Consider the following 16,960-nt stretch of genomic DNA (forward strand, 5'->3'; position numbering starts at 1 on the left):
GTTAGGAAATGTGTAAAAGTGGGTTAATGTAAAAAAAAAAAAAAAAAAAAAAAAAAAATGGTTGCTTAAATTGTTAATTGTTGATTCTTGTTTGGATTTGGGACTCTGGAAAAGTAAAACAATACTTATAATTTGTAAAATATTAAATTAAATTTAAAGTACTTGGCCTAAATTGACCTTAACTTACTTACTTAACTACGAAAACTAATCCAATTCAATGATATTTGAATAGAAATTAATAGAAAACCTTAAATTATTTTCTTATTCGAACCGTCAAAGGTCGTGCTCCGCTTTCATGAACGCAGGGTTCATGGAACGCCATACTTCCAAGTTCAAAAGGTCACGTCAAACTTTCCTTCTATGAGACACGTGATCACAGATGTCTGAACATGGAGCCACATCCTCACTGTAGACTCAACAGTTGATCGTTTCCCTTCTGAATGCAAACATAAAATGCAACTATATTGTGAGATCGTAAGAGGAAATGTATGCACCTATCAGTGCAAAGATCATCCTGCTCTATGCTGAGGATTATGTTTTCATCTAGGATTACCGATGGTCATATTAAGAACAGAGCACTGCCTGAGGTCTTAATGGCAATGGGTTAATACTCCAGATCTAACATTTAAAAGCTCTTGACCAGGGAGTACCCACCACACACCCGGAGTCCCATAGAGCCGGATGGCAGTTTCGATTCCGACCTTATCTATTTGTTTTGGTTTGAGAGCAATTATCACCGTTTGGTTTTTGAAATGGCTGCTGCTAAAGTGGACTCAGAAGTTATTGACCCTAAGATGGTAAGTCTTGACTGGATCTTTGTTTTTTTAAAGATTATCTGAGAAGAAGTATTTTATTATTTGACTTAAAAACTGTCAAAAAACAGGCTGATCAACAGCAGATGTTCAACATGATGGAGATCTCGCGGCGAGGGAGGATGGATGAGCAGCGCTGCACCTTGACTCCTTCCCCAAGTAAACATCAGATTGTAGCGTTGACTTTGAGACGTTCTCTTACTGTACCATGTCCTTTTCTTTAGGTCCGGCTCGGATTAGAGGACAGCAGAACTCACAGCAAGGCTTCTGTTACCAGGTACTGTACGAGTCACGGCGAGTTAGTTACGTGGTCTTGACAAAACTATACCATCTCTCAAGGGTCCGGTGAGAGGTTTGCATTATGGCTCCTCACCGAAGATCTCTGTGACCGAGAGTACTCCTGAGATGAACAGAAGGACGGTGTTACTTCCATCCAACCATTTCCAGATCCCTACTCAGCAAAACGGCCCAGTTAGTGTCACCCTATTTTTTTTTGATGTATTGTTTTTGAAAACCTGTTTTGATTTGTATGTGGCTGTGTGGTCAGGAAGACAAAGAAGAAATGTTTATGAATCTCGTGAGTCGTGGCCAACGAGGTCGCATGGATGACCAGAGTTGCGCCCTGGATCCGAGCAGGAGTGCGCCCAGCACACCCACTTATTCAGACAGGAAACCGATCGGCTCTTCAGGAAATCAAGGTGGGCCATTTGTTTTTGGTTCATTTCCTGAGGACTCAAATGTGTCTCAAAATATATATTTAAATTACAAAAAATGTATGTTTAAATTCAAACTACTTAATTTTACTATTAACATCAATGTAGAATTATTAGTCATTTTTTAGCAAAGACTATATTTCTTTCTTTAAAGTAATCCCTTGATACTTTATATTTATATTCAGACTTACCAACGTCTAACATCTTAAGCACTTTTGTTTCCCACAAAATTCTATATTTATTGTTTGCTATTTTTGTTCAATCGGTCTGTTAAGCTTATCCTTAACACACTTTAAAACATTGATATGTAAACCGTAATAACGTTTTTTTTAAAACTAAAACAAAACGTGAATCTGTGGACTGGATTGTATACTAGGTAGGTTAGTTTTTCGTTAACAGTGCTAGCTACTTTCCATTTGAGTTTATATTTTGGAAAGGGAAACTATGAAAAGGTTTTTTATTTAATTCATTGTAATGTGATGTTTATTTTTAAATAAAATGCTTTACTTGCTTTTGTAGCTTATTGCTAACAGTGCTAGTTGCAGTATTTTCTGAGATTAAATATACCCAATTTGGCTTTTTCTATATATATATATATATATATATATATATATTTTACGATTTATTTTCCAATCGTAAAAATGTCTTAATTTGTCTTTAATTTTTATACCTTGACCTTTTAAGCATATATTTTATTGGTCATTGTTTTGATTCTTTAAGCGCCTCGTGACCCTGGTCTAGAAAAAGGCGAAATAAATACTATTATTTACTTATTTATTTACTTACTTACGATGTAATGGTCCCGCCTTCTGTCTCGTCTTGTCCACATATTTTAGATTCGGAAAAGCTTTTCAACCTCTTGGCCCAAACTCAGTGCCAGCGACTCGATGACCAGAGGGCGACCATACCGTCTTCGCCGAAATCATCTGAACGTAAAGGCTCCAGCTCTGACGGCTCCGGCTACTTGTGCTACATGGTCTCTAAACTTCAGGTCAGACTCAACTTATTCTTGAAAATGTAAAAACTTGTGTCAGAACCCAAACTGTGCTTAATGATTATAAAAAATGACTATAATATTAAGATAATTTCAAAATAATGTAAAGAGAATATTAAAATGTATTATATTCAATTATTAGGGAGCCAGAATGGATGACCAGAGATGTTCCCTTCCTCAAATTCGGCCGACTGAAAACCACCTTTCAGCATCTGGCATTCCTCGGTCGGCTTCCTTCAGCCCTGGTTTCAAAAGCAAAGACGACGTGCCTCCAGAAAGGGTACAAAACTTATTTAAGATTGATTTAAAAGGTATTAATGTCAAATAAATATTCTTGCACTATTTAGGCTTTGACCCCTTTTGAAGAAAAAGGGTTTTTGAAGATGATGAGTCATGCTCAGCGCGGGCGAATGGACGAGCAGAGATGCGTGTTAAATGTTAGTCCGAAGTTGACGCCCAAAGGTGAGTGATTCCTTAGCTAGTAGCTCCACCTCCCTGGACCAGAGATGGTTACTTAAAGGGCAACTAATGTGTTGATCTAAGTGTCTCTTAAATTGATATTGCACCTCTATTATACTCATCAGTTTGTTTATTTTTGCACAAAACTCTCAATTAATAAAGATATTTACATTAGAAAATACACTTAAGCCCCGCCCACTTAAAATGCACTAGTCGCTAGCCGCTAAGACAAGAGGCTAACTGTTAGCTGTTTAAGAACCAGGCATAATAAGTGTCGACCAAATAATGAAATGTTGAAGCATTCTTTTTGTTGCCATCATACGATATTCCCAACAAAACATTCGTTATTTTTCCATTAACTGTTGGTTCCATTATACAAAATCACCAAGTGTGTTTACCATTTATTATCAAGGTATACAAAATGGCGGCTCATCGAGTGCTTCTGAAAAAGACGCAAGCTACCTCTGTTACATGGTGTCCAAAGTACAGGTGTGTCCTTTAAAAACAGTTTTTCCATCATGTTTTTAAATGTGACTGTCTTTTTTTTAACCTTCTTCAGGGGTCGAGAATGGATGAACAAAGATGTTCTGCACCTCATATATTGCAGAATCTAAATTCACCATCAACTCAACGAAAAGAGGCGCCCGGAAAACCGAAGTCAGTCGACTTAAAACATGCCAAAAATAACCTGCAGGTCAGACATCCCGACGCATTAAAAAAACGGTTTATTTATTTGTTATTAACTCGTGTCGCTCTTCGGAAAAAGGAGGCTTCGCCCTCTGAGAAGGAAAGCTTATACAACGTGATCAGTCAAACTCAAGGTCGACGAATGGATGACCAGCGCTGCTCTCTGGGACCAAGCAGCAGCAGCACACCTGCCACGCCGACGCACAACGGAAGCGCTTCAAACGACTCGCTGACGGGTGAATAATCCCACGGACACAAGGGGATCAAGCTTGTTTGGCTCTGGGAATTAAAAGAGGCTCTGTCTCTGTGACAGGCGAAGCAGCTGATGCATTCTTCAGAGCGATATCCAATAGTCAGGCCGGACGGCTGGACGATCAGCGGGTCGAGCTTCCGACACTCCCCGGAATAAAATCTGGGAATTCTCCAAGAAAACAAAATGTAATATTTCTTTCTTAACCAGCCATGAATACTTGAATCTAATAAACATGAGCTTTCATAATATTTTTCATTTTTCATTCTTTCCATTAAGGCGTCAGCTCAAAAAGTCACTCTGACTGAAAGTACATCCAGGAGGAACCGCTCCGCTTCCAACTGTGGGATACAAATGACTGGCTGTGGGTCCCCTGGAGGTCTTCCCAAGTCTGCGTCCTTCAGCCCAGGAACTGAATATCAGAACTCTCCTGCACAGGTAGTTAAAAAAGCCAGTATGTTTTATTGACTTGAAATGAAAATATTGGTCGTATGGCCTTAAATCTTGGCAGCAAAGTTTGAATAATAATAATATTGACGGCCTGGTTGTTATTTTTATTCTGTATTACAGAAAATAACGTCTTATTTGATTTAGATATTTGTTATTTATATGACTTGGATTTACAGCTGCTTATTGTCAAATTGTCCTTTTAATTTAACTCAAAAAACGCTTTGTGACCTATTCTCTACTATTAGGGTCATAACCTTCGACATCTTGTGCTGATACTAAAAATTCTATTGGTAAGACAACGGCAGGAATGTCAGCAAAAGACTTCTACAGCAGCTGCCAAATTAAAACGTGTACCATACGATCTAAATTTTGAAGTACGAATGAAGATAATATCATCAATGAAATTAACTGTTTACATACAATAGAATCTTCGAAATGACTTTATCTAGTTTAGTTTTAACAACTATGATAAATCCCCAGAGATACCAGAGAAAAATGTCAAGTGCTTATGATAAATGTTCCTTTTTTTCAATTTTGAAGGTAACCGTCAGAGTGTCGATGAGCTTCACGCCACAGATGGTAAGTATTAACAAACCATAAACACCGTTTTATTTATTTCTGAACACTTGTAAATCCCTACTTCTTCAGGCACATAAGACGCTAGACCAAGCGGGCACTTTCCCAGAAGTCTTCCTGACCCTCGGGGCACCTGGGGACAATCTTGTGATCCCTCTGAGCCCGGCAGGCGGAAGACCCCTTTCCTTCAACCTTAATCTTGTCCCGAAAGAAGGGTTCCACTCAGAACAGTGTTCTCCTGGTCGGGCCAGTCCCAGGTGGGCGCGCTCGAGGCCGTCATCCCCAAACCCTCAGGCGGAGAAGACCCTCACAATCAACCCGCAGGAAGACGATTCTAAGTTGACTGAGAAGGTTCATGCATCCCAGGAAAAAGGAGCGCGATACAATTTGAAAGGGGATCATGGAAAAAAAAAGGGACGAACCGATCAAGGAAAGGGGAAGGAAGGTGGGAAGAAGGAGAAGAAAAATGGTGGTCATAAACATTAAGTTTATTTAATCTTTAAAGAGTTTTCAATAGTTGGGTGATCTACTGTATTTTGTACATTCTTTTCTTTCAGTTCAAAGTGTAACAAACTTACTATTTTTTAATATATTGCTTATTAAGGTTCTTTAAAAATGTATTGAGGTTCAAATGTATTTATTGCTGTCATAACTCAACCTTACATAACGGAGGTTATTTCATGTCATTATTTACTCTGTGTCACATGTACTTGGATAAGAAAAACGATGAAAAAAAATGATCAAAGTTGTCTTTCTTTTTATTTTACTTTGATAAACAAGAGCTCATATTGTATGAAACCCATGAAATCTCATAGTTCAGTAGTATTGGCGCTTCATTCAGCAGAGTCACTTCCCTGAGAGAAGGAAAAGGAAAAGGTTGTTGACGTTGTTATAATAAGAGGATATTTTACACTCATCTATGCAAACAGGCGTTTACCTTTCCGACGTCACGGCTCTTTGCTCTCAGCTTGTTGACTTGGGACTCGGCAATGTCGGCTCGCTCCTGAGCCTCCTCCATCTCGTGCTGGACCTTCCTGAGCCTTGCCATGTGGGTGTTGGCCTGCTCCTCCTGTGAGAAGAAGGACCGTCGTATCCCTTCATGATGAGGCATCATAATGATTTAATCTACAATATTTCAGTTCCACTCACAGCGTCCTCGGCTTGTCTCTTGTAACCCTTGACTTTGAGTTGCAGTTTATCCACCAGATCCTGGAGTCTGGTCACATTCTTCTTGTCCTCTTCAGTCTGTTAATATGATATGTGTGCGTTTATATACAAATTGAGACAAATAGAAATACAGATGATTAATTTAAAGATCCATATACCTGGTAGGTCAGCTCCTTCACTCTCCTCTCATATTTGCGAACTCCTTTGATAGCATCAGCTCCACGTCTCTGCTCAGCCTCGACTTCAGCTTCCAACTCGCGCACCTATAATGTATATGATTACCTTCTAATATCTTTATTGTTCCCTATTTAAAATTTAAGTATGCGCTTACTCTTGACTCCAGTTTCTGGAGCTGTTTCTTGCCACCCTTCATAGCCAGGTTCTCAGCCTCATCCAGACGGTGCTGCAGGTCCTTGACATTCACCTCCAGGTTCTTCTTCATCCTCTCCAGGTGAGCGCTGGTGTCCTGTTCTTTCTTCAACTCCTCAGCCATCATGGCAGCCTTTATATCATTCAAAGGAGTATAACCAATAAGCCCATTTTTTCAAGAAATCTTAAACAAGTGGTGGAAAATACTTACGTCAGTGATGGCTTTTTTAGCTTTCTCTTCAGCATTTCTTGACTCCTGAACAGTATCCTCGATTTCTCCCTGAACCTGGACCAGGTCGGTCTCCAGCTTCTTCTTGGTGTTCAAGAGACTGGTGTTCTGTAGGAAAGAGTACTAGTTAGTAAACTCTAATACTTTTATTATTGAGAAGCAATTTGTTTCAAGGGGGCAATACCTGGGAGTGAAGAAGGCCGACACGCTCGCTGGCGTCCACCAGCTCCTGCTCTGCCACCTTGCGGCCTCTCTCGGTCTGCTCCAGTGCAACTCTCAGCTCCTCGATCTCAGCCAGCATCAGACCATTCCTGCGCTCAACCATGGCAACCTGCTCCTTCATGTCCTCCTGGCCCCTGACTGCATCATCCAGGTGAAGTTGTGCATCCTAAAAAAAAGGTTAAAACCCTCAAAAATAATAGACTTGAAAGGTGTAGTCTGCAGGATGAAGCCATATCAGCAGCTCTAAGTAGTCTAAATTCAAAGGCAAGACTGACCTTGAGTTGACCCTGAACATTCCTCAGTTGTTTCTGGGCCTCAGCAGCCTGCCTGTTAGCATGGCTGAGCTGAATCTCCATCTCATTCAGGTCTCCCTCCATCTTCTTCTTGACTCTGAGGGCATCGTTCCTGCTTCTGACCTCGGAGTCCAGAGTGCTCTGCATGGAGTCAATGATCCTCTGGCTGTTCCTCTTGATCTGCTCCATCTCCTCGTCCTTCTCTGCCAGCTTCCTGTCCACCTCACCCTTGATCTGGTTGAGCTCAAGCTGAACACGGAGGATCTTGGATTCTTCATGCTCCAGTGTGCCCTGAAAGAGAGAATATTCATCATAAGGACTTCTTCATAAGATAAAGTAAAGTAAAGCTTCAACTAACTTCTGCTTCCTCCAGAGCTGTCTGAACTTCACATTTCTCAGTCTCCACAGACTTCTTGGCCTTCTCAAGCTCATGGATGCTCTTTCCTGTCTCGCCGAGCTGTTCGGTCAAATCTGAGATCTCCTCTGTGAGGGGAAAACCCAAAAAACATTTATTTATTTGATTGATTTCTATCAAGAATGATGAATAAATCAACATACGCTGCAGGTTCTTGTTCTCTCTCTTCAAGGTCTCCAGCTGATCAAGGGCCTCTTCATAAGAGTTCTTCATCTTAAACAGTTCAGTGCTCAGAGAGCGGGCCTCCTTCTGGGCTCCCTCCAGCTCAGCCTGGCCTTCTTCATACTTCTGCTTCCAGTCTGCCAGCACCTGTAGTTGTATTCATGAAACAAAATTATTCCTGAAATATAAGTTTTCACATTGTGAATCACAAGATCTTACGTGATCTTTAACCTCACCTTATCAAAGTTCCTTTGTTTCTTGTCAAGGTTGGCAGCCAGAGAGTTGGCTCTCTCAACATCGATCATCAGGTCCTCCACCTCTCCCTGCAGTCTCTGTTTCGTCTTCTCCAGAGAGGCACACTTGGAGTTCACAGCCTCAATGGACTCCTCAGCATCCTGCAGACGCTGGGCGAGCTTTTTCCTGAGGTGAGAGTTTAGGTTAAACTTTCTCCTTGATTATTAAAAAATAATGATTCGGTTAAAGTGTATACTTGGCCTCCTCCAGCTCCTCAGTACGCTGGATAGCATCAGTCTCATATTTAGCTCTCCACTGAGCCACCTCACTGTTGGCCTTGGACATTCCTCTCTGCAGCTCAGCTTTAGCTTCCTGCTCTTCCTCGAACTGCTCTCTGAGCAGATCACAGTCGTGGCGGCATGACTGGACGGAGTGGGCCAGTGCGTTCTTGGCCTACAAAAGTTACGGTTACAGTTACCCGACATGATGATGAATGTTAAACTACATTTGTTACAAATATTTGACAGTTGACAGAAGTACATTCAAGCATGTCATAAGATGACATTTTCTCTTAAGCTACATAACAACATAAATGTTATTTAGAGACATGATAAAATTAACAAAATACATCTAAAAAATCCAAAACCGGCTAACCTGAATGAAAATTTAGAAAAACAAGTGAATTTTTGAATTTCCCAATCATACTGCAGCTCATGATTATACACAAGTAATTCATATTCCCATTTAAAGACTTCATACCTTGACTTCCTCCTCAACTTGTCTCTTGAGCTCCTCAACCTGCTGAGTGTAAGCCTGTTTGCCTCTTGTCAGCTGAGAAATGAGAGCTTCCTTTTCCTCAATCTGACGGGCGAATTCACCTGGTTTAAGAATCATAAAAAAAATATTTACAAAAAAATGAAGCAGAATCAGCTATTACTAGATTTTACGGCTCTGGTACCTACCGTTCTCCGTCTGAAGCCTCGCTCTTTGAGCACTGAGGTCATTCAGCTGGCGAACATTTTCATCATTCTTTGACTTAATTTCGCTTAACTGGTCCTCTAGAGTTCTGCACATTTTCTCCAGATTGCCCTAAAATGAAACCAGTGCAGATGTTTCAGATAATGGAAGAATTTGTTATAATAAGTTATTGCAACAGAAGAAAAGGTTACCTTAGCTTTAGCGACAGACTCCATGTTGCTGGAGAGGTCATCGATCTCCATCTTGTACTCGCTCTTCTCTTTTTCCAGCTTCTGCTTGACACGCTGAAGGTTGTCGATCTGCTCTCCCAACTCAGCGACGCTGTCCGCCTGCTTTTTGCGGAGAGCTGCTGATGTGGCTTCATGCTGCAGAGTGGACTCCTCAAGGTCACGGCGGAGCTTCTGGAACTCAGCTTCACGCTTCTTGTTCATCTCGATCTGAGCTGCTGTTGCTCCACCAGCTTCCTCCAGTCTCTCACTGATCTCCTCCAGCTCTCTGGAGAGATCGGACCTCTGCTTCTCAACCTTCGCACGAGCAGCCCTCTCAGCCTCGATCTCTTCTTCCAGCTCCTCAATACGAGCCTAAATCAGAGAGAAAAAATGCATGAAAGAACAATCATTTTACATTAAATTCATATCAAAAGCCTTACCTGGAGTTCCTTAATCTTCTTCTGGAGCTGAGCACCAAGAGACTGTTCATCCTCAATCTTGCTGAGGAGCTGACTGGTCTCAAAGTCCTTCCTAGAGGTTTTAAAATCTCGAGTTTAATAGTGATATTTGACAGACGATTAGTCTATTTTTTTGCATACTTCTTGAGTTTCTCATCTGACTGCTGTTTGTCATTCTCCAGATCCATTATGGATTCCTGGGCAAGTTTGAGATCTCCTTCAAGCTTCCTCTTGGCCCTCTCCAGGTCCATGCGGAGCTTCTTCTCTTGTTCCAGTGATCCCTCAAGCTTTAAAATTGAAAATGCATGGTTTTCCATTAACTCTCCTTAAAGAAAGATAATATTGTGTGTTCTTACATCGTCGACTTGCTGTTCCAGCTTAGTCTTGGCCTTGGTCAGGGTGTTGACTTTGTCTTCCTCTGCTTGGAGATCATCCAGAGTTTGCTGGTGGGCCTCTTGGAGGGCTTTCTTCTCCTTACTCAACTTGGCGATGGACTCATCTTGAGATGCCATCTCCTCTGTCAGGTTTTTCACCTGTGTGAATGAAATCATTCTTTTCTGTCAGATATTGAGCCTTGATATTGTATGAAAATACACTTCAGTTTTTAACTTCACCTTGTTCTCAGTGGCATGTTTCTCCTTCTCCACTTTGGCCAAGGTAAGCTCAAGATCATCAATGTCCTTCTTCAGCTCAGAGCACTCATCCTCCAGTTTTCTCTTCTTGGCGGTCAGCTCGGCATTGATTTCCTCTTCATCCTCCAGTCTCTCCGTTGTCTCTTTGAGTTTGGCTTCAAGCTGGATCTTGCTCTTGATGAGCCCCTCACACCTCTCCTCTGCATCTGAGAGGTTCTCCCCTTCCTTGTTGTAGCAAAGAGTGACGTTTTTAATATATAAAAAAAGTCATCTAAAATGTTACGCTGTAAAATTAACTCACAGATGCCACTTGAAGTTGCAGGTCGTTCTTCTCCTGCAGGAGAGAAACCATCTTCTCCTCCAGTTCCTTCTTTTTGGCCAAAGCAGTAGCAAGGTCTGTTTTCATCTTATCATAGTTCTCCTTCATTTGTTGAAGTTCCTTCTCCGTCTCAGCGCTCTTCAGGAGAGGTTTGATCTTGAAGTACAGATGCATCCAAGGCCAGTTTTTCACGTTCATGAATGAACGGACGTTGTATTGAATAGTAAATACGGCATCTCTGAAAAATGGAAATATAAACGTTTTCTTCCCAAACAAAATGAAGCAATTTTAGAACATATAATATCCACCTGCGCTCCATCATCTTCAAAAACTCTTTCCTCATGAGGAATCCTCTGCAGAGAGCCTGAGTCATGGTGACCAAAGTTGCCAGTTTATCATCTCTCATCTCCTCTAGTGTACCCAGCAGACCCGCTTTGAAGAACACCTGTGTTATAATTGAAGCAAGATTTAAATTAATTCAAAACTAAAAACATATGGCTCAACCCTGTGACAACCTTTGTGTGTCCAAACTTGTACTGAGTATGATCCACATCGATGGAGCCCAGAAGCTTCTCAGAAGCTTTCTTGTTGTCAATGAACTGTCCCTCGGGGATGATGCTGGCATTCAATACTTTGTATCTGTCCCGGAAGCAGAGGATTTTTAAGCAAACAAAATCATGGTCTTCTTTCTAACAATATTAACCAACAAGAACCTCAGGTTGTAGTAATTGTATTGCCATAGTTCCTGCAAATAGTCACCTCTGCTTGAAGTCACCATAGAGGATTCTGCTGGGGAAACCCTTTCTGCAGATTCTAATACCCTCCAGTACACCGTTGCACCTCAGCTGATGGATGACCAAGAAGTTCTCCATAAGACCTGTAGGGTTTTGTTCATGACAGCAATTATATTTTTTGCTAGTAAAGAAAAAAACAAAACAAATCAATCCAACAAACCTGGGGTCTTTGATTCATTGGGAATCAGACAGCGCACAAAATGAGGGTGAGTGCTCCTCAGGTTGGTCATCAACTTGCCCAGATTTTCCTGAAAAAAATGACATTGCAATTTCAATCTGACATAGACAACAGTTTTAATTTATTTCTTTAACTAATGCTTACTCTGAACAGAGCAGACACAGTCTGGAAGGAACCGCCCTTCTTCTTGCCACCCTTCTTACCACTAGCAGCGGCCTCTGTTGTTAAATACAGAAATTGTATTAAACCACTATTAAAACATTAATACAACTGAATACAAATGTTTTGGATGTTACTAACCATCAGCTGCAAAATGGGAGGCATACAGGAATGAGAGCAGCTTGTTTGCAGACTTCTGGTAAAGCTGGACGACAGAGTCGTTCAGGGGGTCCTTGTTCTTGTCCAGCCAGCCGGTGATGTTGTAGTCCACAGTACCAGCATAGTGAACCAGAGAGAAGTGAGCCTCGGCTTTGCCCTTTCCAGGCTTCGGCTTCTCAAAGGCCTTTGTCTTGCCAAGATGCTGGTCGTGCAGCTTGTTCTTGAAGGATGTATCTGTAGCTTTGGGGAACATGCACTCCTCTTCCAGGATGGAGAAGATGCCCATTGGCTAAGCGGACAGGAAACAGTAACTTGTGTTAACCCAGTCCAGAAAAAGGGTGATTTTTTCTTACCTTCTCAATAAGCTCAATGCAGGCAGCCAAGTCCATACCGAAGTCAATGAACTCCCAATCAATGCCCTCCTTCTTGTACTCCTCTTGCTCAAGGACGAACATGTGGTGGTTGAAAAACTGTTGCAGTTTCTCGTTGGTGAAGTTGATGCAGAGCTGCTCCAAGCTGTTGTACTATTATTTCAAAAGAGTTTACATCAACATAAAACTCTCTGATGAACCAAAGCCTTTTTTTTTTTTTTTCTTTTACTTACATCAAAGATCTCAAATCCAGCGATATCCAACACTCCAATGAAGAACTGCCTGGGCTGCCTTGTGTCCAGCATCTCATTGATACGGAGGACCATCCACAAGAACATCTTCTCATAGACTGACTTGCACAGAGCTGAGACAGCATTGTTGACCTGGAAAAAAGAATACAATTAATTTAATGCTGATTGTAAGTGTATTATATTCCGATATACACCAGAATCTTAATATTTACCTGTGGAACGGTTTGACCTTTGGTCACAAACTCGTTTCCGACCTTGACTCTGGGGTAGCAGAGAGCTTTCAACATATCAGCTGAGTTCAGGCCCAATAGGTAGGCGATTTTGTCAGCCACTAAAACATAAAAACATGGGTTAAATAGTGAGTGTTTGACTTCATTAAAATATGAACAACTTCTCTATTTGTTATTCAGTGAATTAAGAGCATATGGTTGGCATCATTGTTGCAGAATGATATGTAATCGGCATATATATTGATCTATATTAAGTAAGTAAGTAAGTATATTAAGTAAGTAAGTAAGTAAGTAAGTAAGTAAGTAAGTAATATTTATTTATATTTATTTATATAGCGCTTTTCATCACAAACGTTGGCACTCCACAAGGATGTGTCCTCAGCCCCATCCTCTACACCCTGTTCACACATGACTGTGTCGCCTCCCACAAAGACAACACCGTCCTAAAGTTTGCTGACGACACCGCAGTGATAGGATGCATCACCGCGGCGAACGAAGCGGCCTACAGGACAGAGGTGGACAGTCTGGTTTCCTGGTGTGAGGACAACAACCTCACCCTCAACACAGACAAGACAAAGGAGATGATAGTGGACATGAGGAAGGAGAGGAGACCTCACCAACCACTGTTTATCCGGGATCTTGAAGTGGAGCGGGTGAGCAGCTTTAAGTACCTCGGGGTCCACATCACTGAGGACTTAACGTGGGCCACCAACACAACACAGCTGGTCAAGAAGGCACAGCAACGGCTGTACTTTCTGAGGAGGCTGAGGAAGTTTGGCATGTCGACAAAGATCCTCAGAAACTTCTACAGCTGTGTCGTGGAGAGCAGTCTGACCAACTGCATCACTGCGTGGTACGGCAGCTCTACGGCCATGGACCGCAAACGTCTGCAGAGAGTGGTTAAGACAGCGGAGAGGATCACCAGGTCTCCACTGCCCTCTCTGCACAGCATCTACCACCACAGAGTCCACAGGAGAGCTGCCACCATCATCAAGGACAGTTCCCACCCACAACATGGACTGTTTACACTCCTGCCCTCGGGACGCAGGTACAGGAGTGCAAAATGCAGGACCACACGCCTGAGAAACTCTTTCTACCCCACTGCAATAAGAATCATGAACAGCTGAACACTGCACTGTTGTCACTTTAAATCCATCTCATGTACAGTTCCCCTCCCGTTCTTATATTATTATTATTTTTTTTATTTTTATTTTTTTTATTGTTATTTCATCTTGACTTTTTTGCTATGTATATTTATATTTATTTTTATTTTATTTTTTTTGTTACGCCGATATTTGTGGAGGGACGGCAAAGAAAGAATTTCATTGCATAGGGAAACGTGTTTCTCGATGTATATGACAATAAACACTTTGAATCTTTGAATCTTGAATCTTGAATCTTCTAGACCAGGGTCACAAAGCGCTTAAACAATCAAAACAATACTAAAAAAAGTATATACTTTAAAGATCAAGATAATACCGAGAACAACACAGGAGTTCCAGAAAATCAAGGAAAAGCCTGAACAAATGGAAACGTCTTAAGATGTTTCTTAAAGGAGTCAGTAGATCCATCAAGTGCAAAGAGAGGAAGATCGTTCCAAAGCTTAGGAGCAACAGCCTGAAAAGATTTCTCTCCTCTGGTCCTGAGCCGTGTGCGTGGAACCATAAGTAGATTCTGATCCACAGACCTCAGAGCCCGAGCTGGGGTGTAAGGCTGGATCAGATCAGTGATGTAAGGAGGAGCCTGACCATGAATAGATCTGAAAGTAAGAACCAGAATTTTAAAGTTGATCCTGAAAGAAACTGGAAGCCAGTGAAGAGTTTTAAGGATCGGAGAAATGTGAGTTCTTCTACTAGAGCGGGTCAGAATTCTCGCTGCAGAGTTCTGAATCAACTGCAGGCGAGACAGATCCTTCTTGTTAATGCATGAAAACAAACTATTACAATAGTCCAGACGAGAAGAAACAAACGCATGGATTATAAGCTCCAGATCATGTTCCGACAACATTTTCCTAAGTTTAGAGATTTTTCTCAGTTGAAGGAAACAGTTTCTGGTCATTGGTTTTCTACATTAAGATTAATATGCAACATTGAGTACTATATTTATTTAAGGTATGTACATGTTTATGAAGTAAAGGCTTTGAGCTCTGTATGGGAATAGTTACCCTCATTGCCATCAGGTTCGGCCTGCTCCTCGCGCTGCTTCTGCTTGAACTTCATGTTGCCGTGATGCATCACAGCTCCTGTCAGCTTGTAGATGCCATGTTTTTCCTCTCCAGTGAATCCCAGGATATCAATTGCGGTCTATCACATCAAATTATTTAAGAACATGATGACTTTGTTGGTTGTTTTTAGAACGGATGATCCCTTTTTCGACTTACATCAGTGGCGATAAACTCATCCACATCATTGATACTCTTGACAGTGATTTCACCCTGGCTGATCATGTGGTAGTCGTATGGGTTGGTAGTGATCAGCAGCGCCTCTATAATTAAAAACATATTTGGTTCAGTGGGGTTTCAGTTTTTAATGAAATGCAGGTAAAAATGTAAATACCGACGTTTAAATCTTGCACAATTATAGGTTGTGTGTTGAGATAAGATAAGACCAATTTTTACCTCATGGAAAAAGGTTTATATTCTTTTTTTTTTTTTTAATATATTGACTTATTTATTTATGATTCTTTATAGTCTTTATTTTATCAGTTTAGTTACCCAGGAGCTCTGGTTTGTGTCCAGTCATCAGCTGGTAGAAGATGTGGTAGCTCCTCTCAGCAGACAACTGGAAGGTAACACGGGACTTCTCCAGCAGATCTGGGAACATCATATTATTAGCAATAATAACATTTAAAAAAATCCATAGTCAAGTAGATCTAAAGCTGTTACTCACATGTTTCTATATCAGCTGAAGACAGCTTTCCAGTTGTCCCAAAGTGAATTCTGATAAATTTACCCTTGAGAAAAAAACATGTTCAGGTTTATATGTGTGATCCCAGAATTCAACTGTGTTGATGCTGTTTTTAACACTTACAAAACGGGATGAGTTGTCATTCCTCACAGTCTTGGCATTACCATAGGCCTCCAGCAGGGGGTTAGCTGCAATGATTTGATCTTCCAGCGAACCCTTATAAAGTATAATTAACTCGCATTACATATTGAAAATGACAGAATAAGCATCTTGTCAAGATTATTACCTGTATTTTTCCTGCTTGCTCTTTCTTTCCTCCAACCACTGCAATTGTTGCAAAGTACTGGATGACACGCTTGGTGTTGACAGTCTTCCCAGCACCAGATTCTCCACTAATGATACAAAGAATCATCTTAAATGACTTAGAAACACATGGGATGATTTATCAGGTTAAACGACACTTACGTGATAAGAACAGACTGGTTCTCACGGTCTGGAAAAAAAATAAAATATTTGAGTTTATAAGATCAAATTATTTCAATCGACTTATTCACCTGTGAGCATGAACTGATAGGCGTTATCAGAGATGGAGAAGATGTGAGGTGGAGCCTCAATCCTCTTCTTGCCTCTGTAGGCCCCGATCACCTGAGCGTCGTACACTGGAAGCCACTTGTAGGGGTTCACGACGACACAGAACAGGCCAGAGTAGGTCTGCCATATATAAAAGATGGTGTTAAAAAAGAAACTTTTAAATAACTAGAGTATATATATAGAAAATAAAAGCTTACATAGATCATCCATGATGCAAAACGCTCTTTGAGGTTATACAACACAGCAGGCTCATTGAGGTGGGTCATCATGGCCATGTCTTCAATTTTGTCATACTTTGGGGGGTTCATTGCATGGATTTCATCTTCCTTCACTGTGAGAGACTAGTCAGGAAGAGAAAAAAAATCATTTAAGTGGTAATAAAACCAGTACCCAATCCTATAGTTTCATTCTAACCAGTTTTATCACTAGAAAACGAACCAATTGAATAGGAACCACTCACCTTTCCTGAAAAAGTCTCCACCGTTGCCTTGCCTCCCTCTCGTTTTAGGAGTTTACCCTTAAGGTACATATCCTCCTTATCGACCACATAGAAGGCAGTTTTGGCATCAAACGGGGCGGTCTGAGCCTCGATTCTCTCCCTCTCTGGTTTGCGGAGATAAATAGCCGCCGGCCCGTAGGCCTCCATCTCTGCGTCTGTGCTCATGATGGCACCTCACAGGCAGCCTGGGAGAA

At 41.2% G+C, this 16,960-nt stretch overlaps 2 protein-coding genes across 2 annotated transcripts; one reads left to right on the forward strand and one right to left on the reverse strand.

The window, feature by feature from the left end:
* The first annotated feature begins 752 nt into the window (after positions 1–752).
* Positions 753–5,427, forward strand: LOC148064911 (uncharacterized). Its single transcript, XM_087808359.1, has 15 exons — positions 753–797; positions 884–971; positions 1,037–1,089; positions 1,152–1,283; positions 1,360–1,510; positions 2,362–2,516; positions 2,662–2,799; positions 2,867–2,981; positions 3,391–3,467; positions 3,538–3,672; positions 3,748–3,901; positions 3,979–4,103; positions 4,195–4,353; positions 4,906–4,944; positions 5,014–5,427. Exons 1-15 carry the CDS (start codon positions 753–755, stop codon positions 5,425–5,427), a joined length of 1,980 nt encoding a protein of 659 aa, XP_087664485.1.
* Positions 5,428–5,768: 341 nt separating this feature from the next.
* LOC148064912 (myosin heavy chain, fast skeletal muscle) lies at positions 5,769–16,960 on the reverse strand. The gene is made up of 39 exons (XM_087809831.1): positions 16,728–16,960; positions 16,465–16,608; positions 16,231–16,387; positions 16,142–16,169; positions 15,963–16,068; positions 15,800–15,892; positions 15,659–15,722; positions 15,484–15,582; positions 15,151–15,254; positions 14,935–15,073; positions 12,753–12,871; positions 12,523–12,672; positions 12,272–12,442; positions 11,901–12,207; positions 11,745–11,818; positions 11,583–11,670; positions 11,388–11,505; positions 11,144–11,267; positions 10,937–11,073; positions 10,611–10,866; positions 10,292–10,534; positions 10,034–10,210; positions 9,819–9,964; positions 9,660–9,750; positions 9,202–9,591; positions 8,995–9,121; positions 8,792–8,910; positions 8,289–8,485; positions 8,035–8,218; positions 7,780–7,945; positions 7,580–7,704; positions 7,204–7,512; positions 6,891–7,094; positions 6,689–6,814; positions 6,440–6,610; positions 6,267–6,371; positions 6,091–6,186; positions 5,879–6,010; positions 5,769–5,795 (listed from the first exon to the last, which is right to left on the reverse strand). The coding sequence occupies exons 1-39, from the start codon at positions 16,929–16,931 to the stop codon at positions 5,775–5,777; spliced, it is 5,811 nt and encodes a 1,936-aa protein (XP_087665957.1). The 5' UTR covers positions 16,932–16,960; the 3' UTR covers positions 5,769–5,774.

Source organism: Callionymus lyra, chromosome 15 (assembly GCF_982586985.1).
Source record: "Callionymus lyra chromosome 15, fCalLyr1.hap1.1, whole genome shotgun sequence".
Lineage (NCBI taxonomy): Eukaryota > Metazoa > Chordata > Actinopteri > Syngnathiformes > Callionymidae > Callionymus > Callionymus lyra.

What these genes read in the sequence shown, in the direction of transcription:
- LOC148064912 (XM_087809831.1), bottom strand. Translation starts at nt 16,931, where the DNA reads ATGAGCACAGACGCAGAGATGGAGGCCTACGGGCCGGCGGCTATTTAT. An exon ending in AAGTTGAGGAGGAAGTCAAG is followed by an intron (nt 8,486 to 8,791) that starts GTATGAAGTCTT and finishes TAACTTTTGTAG; the next exon opens with GCCAAGAACGCACTGGCCCA. An exon ending in AGAGACAAGCCGAGGACGCT is followed by an intron (nt 6,011 to 6,090) that starts GTGAGTGGAACT and finishes TTCTTCTCACAG; the next exon opens with GAGGAGCAGGCCAACACCCA.
- LOC148064911 (XM_087808359.1), top strand. Translation starts at nt 753, where the DNA reads ATGGCTGCTGCTAAAGTGGACTCAGAAGTTATTGACCCTAAGATG. An exon ending in AAGTTATTGACCCTAAGATG is followed by an intron (nt 798 to 883) that starts GTAAGTCTTGAC and finishes GTCAAAAAACAG; the next exon opens with GCTGATCAACAGCAGATGTT. An exon ending in AGCAAGGCTTCTGTTACCAG is followed by an intron (nt 1,090 to 1,151) that starts GTACTGTACGAG and finishes CCATCTCTCAAG; the next exon opens with GGTCCGGTGAGAGGTTTGCA.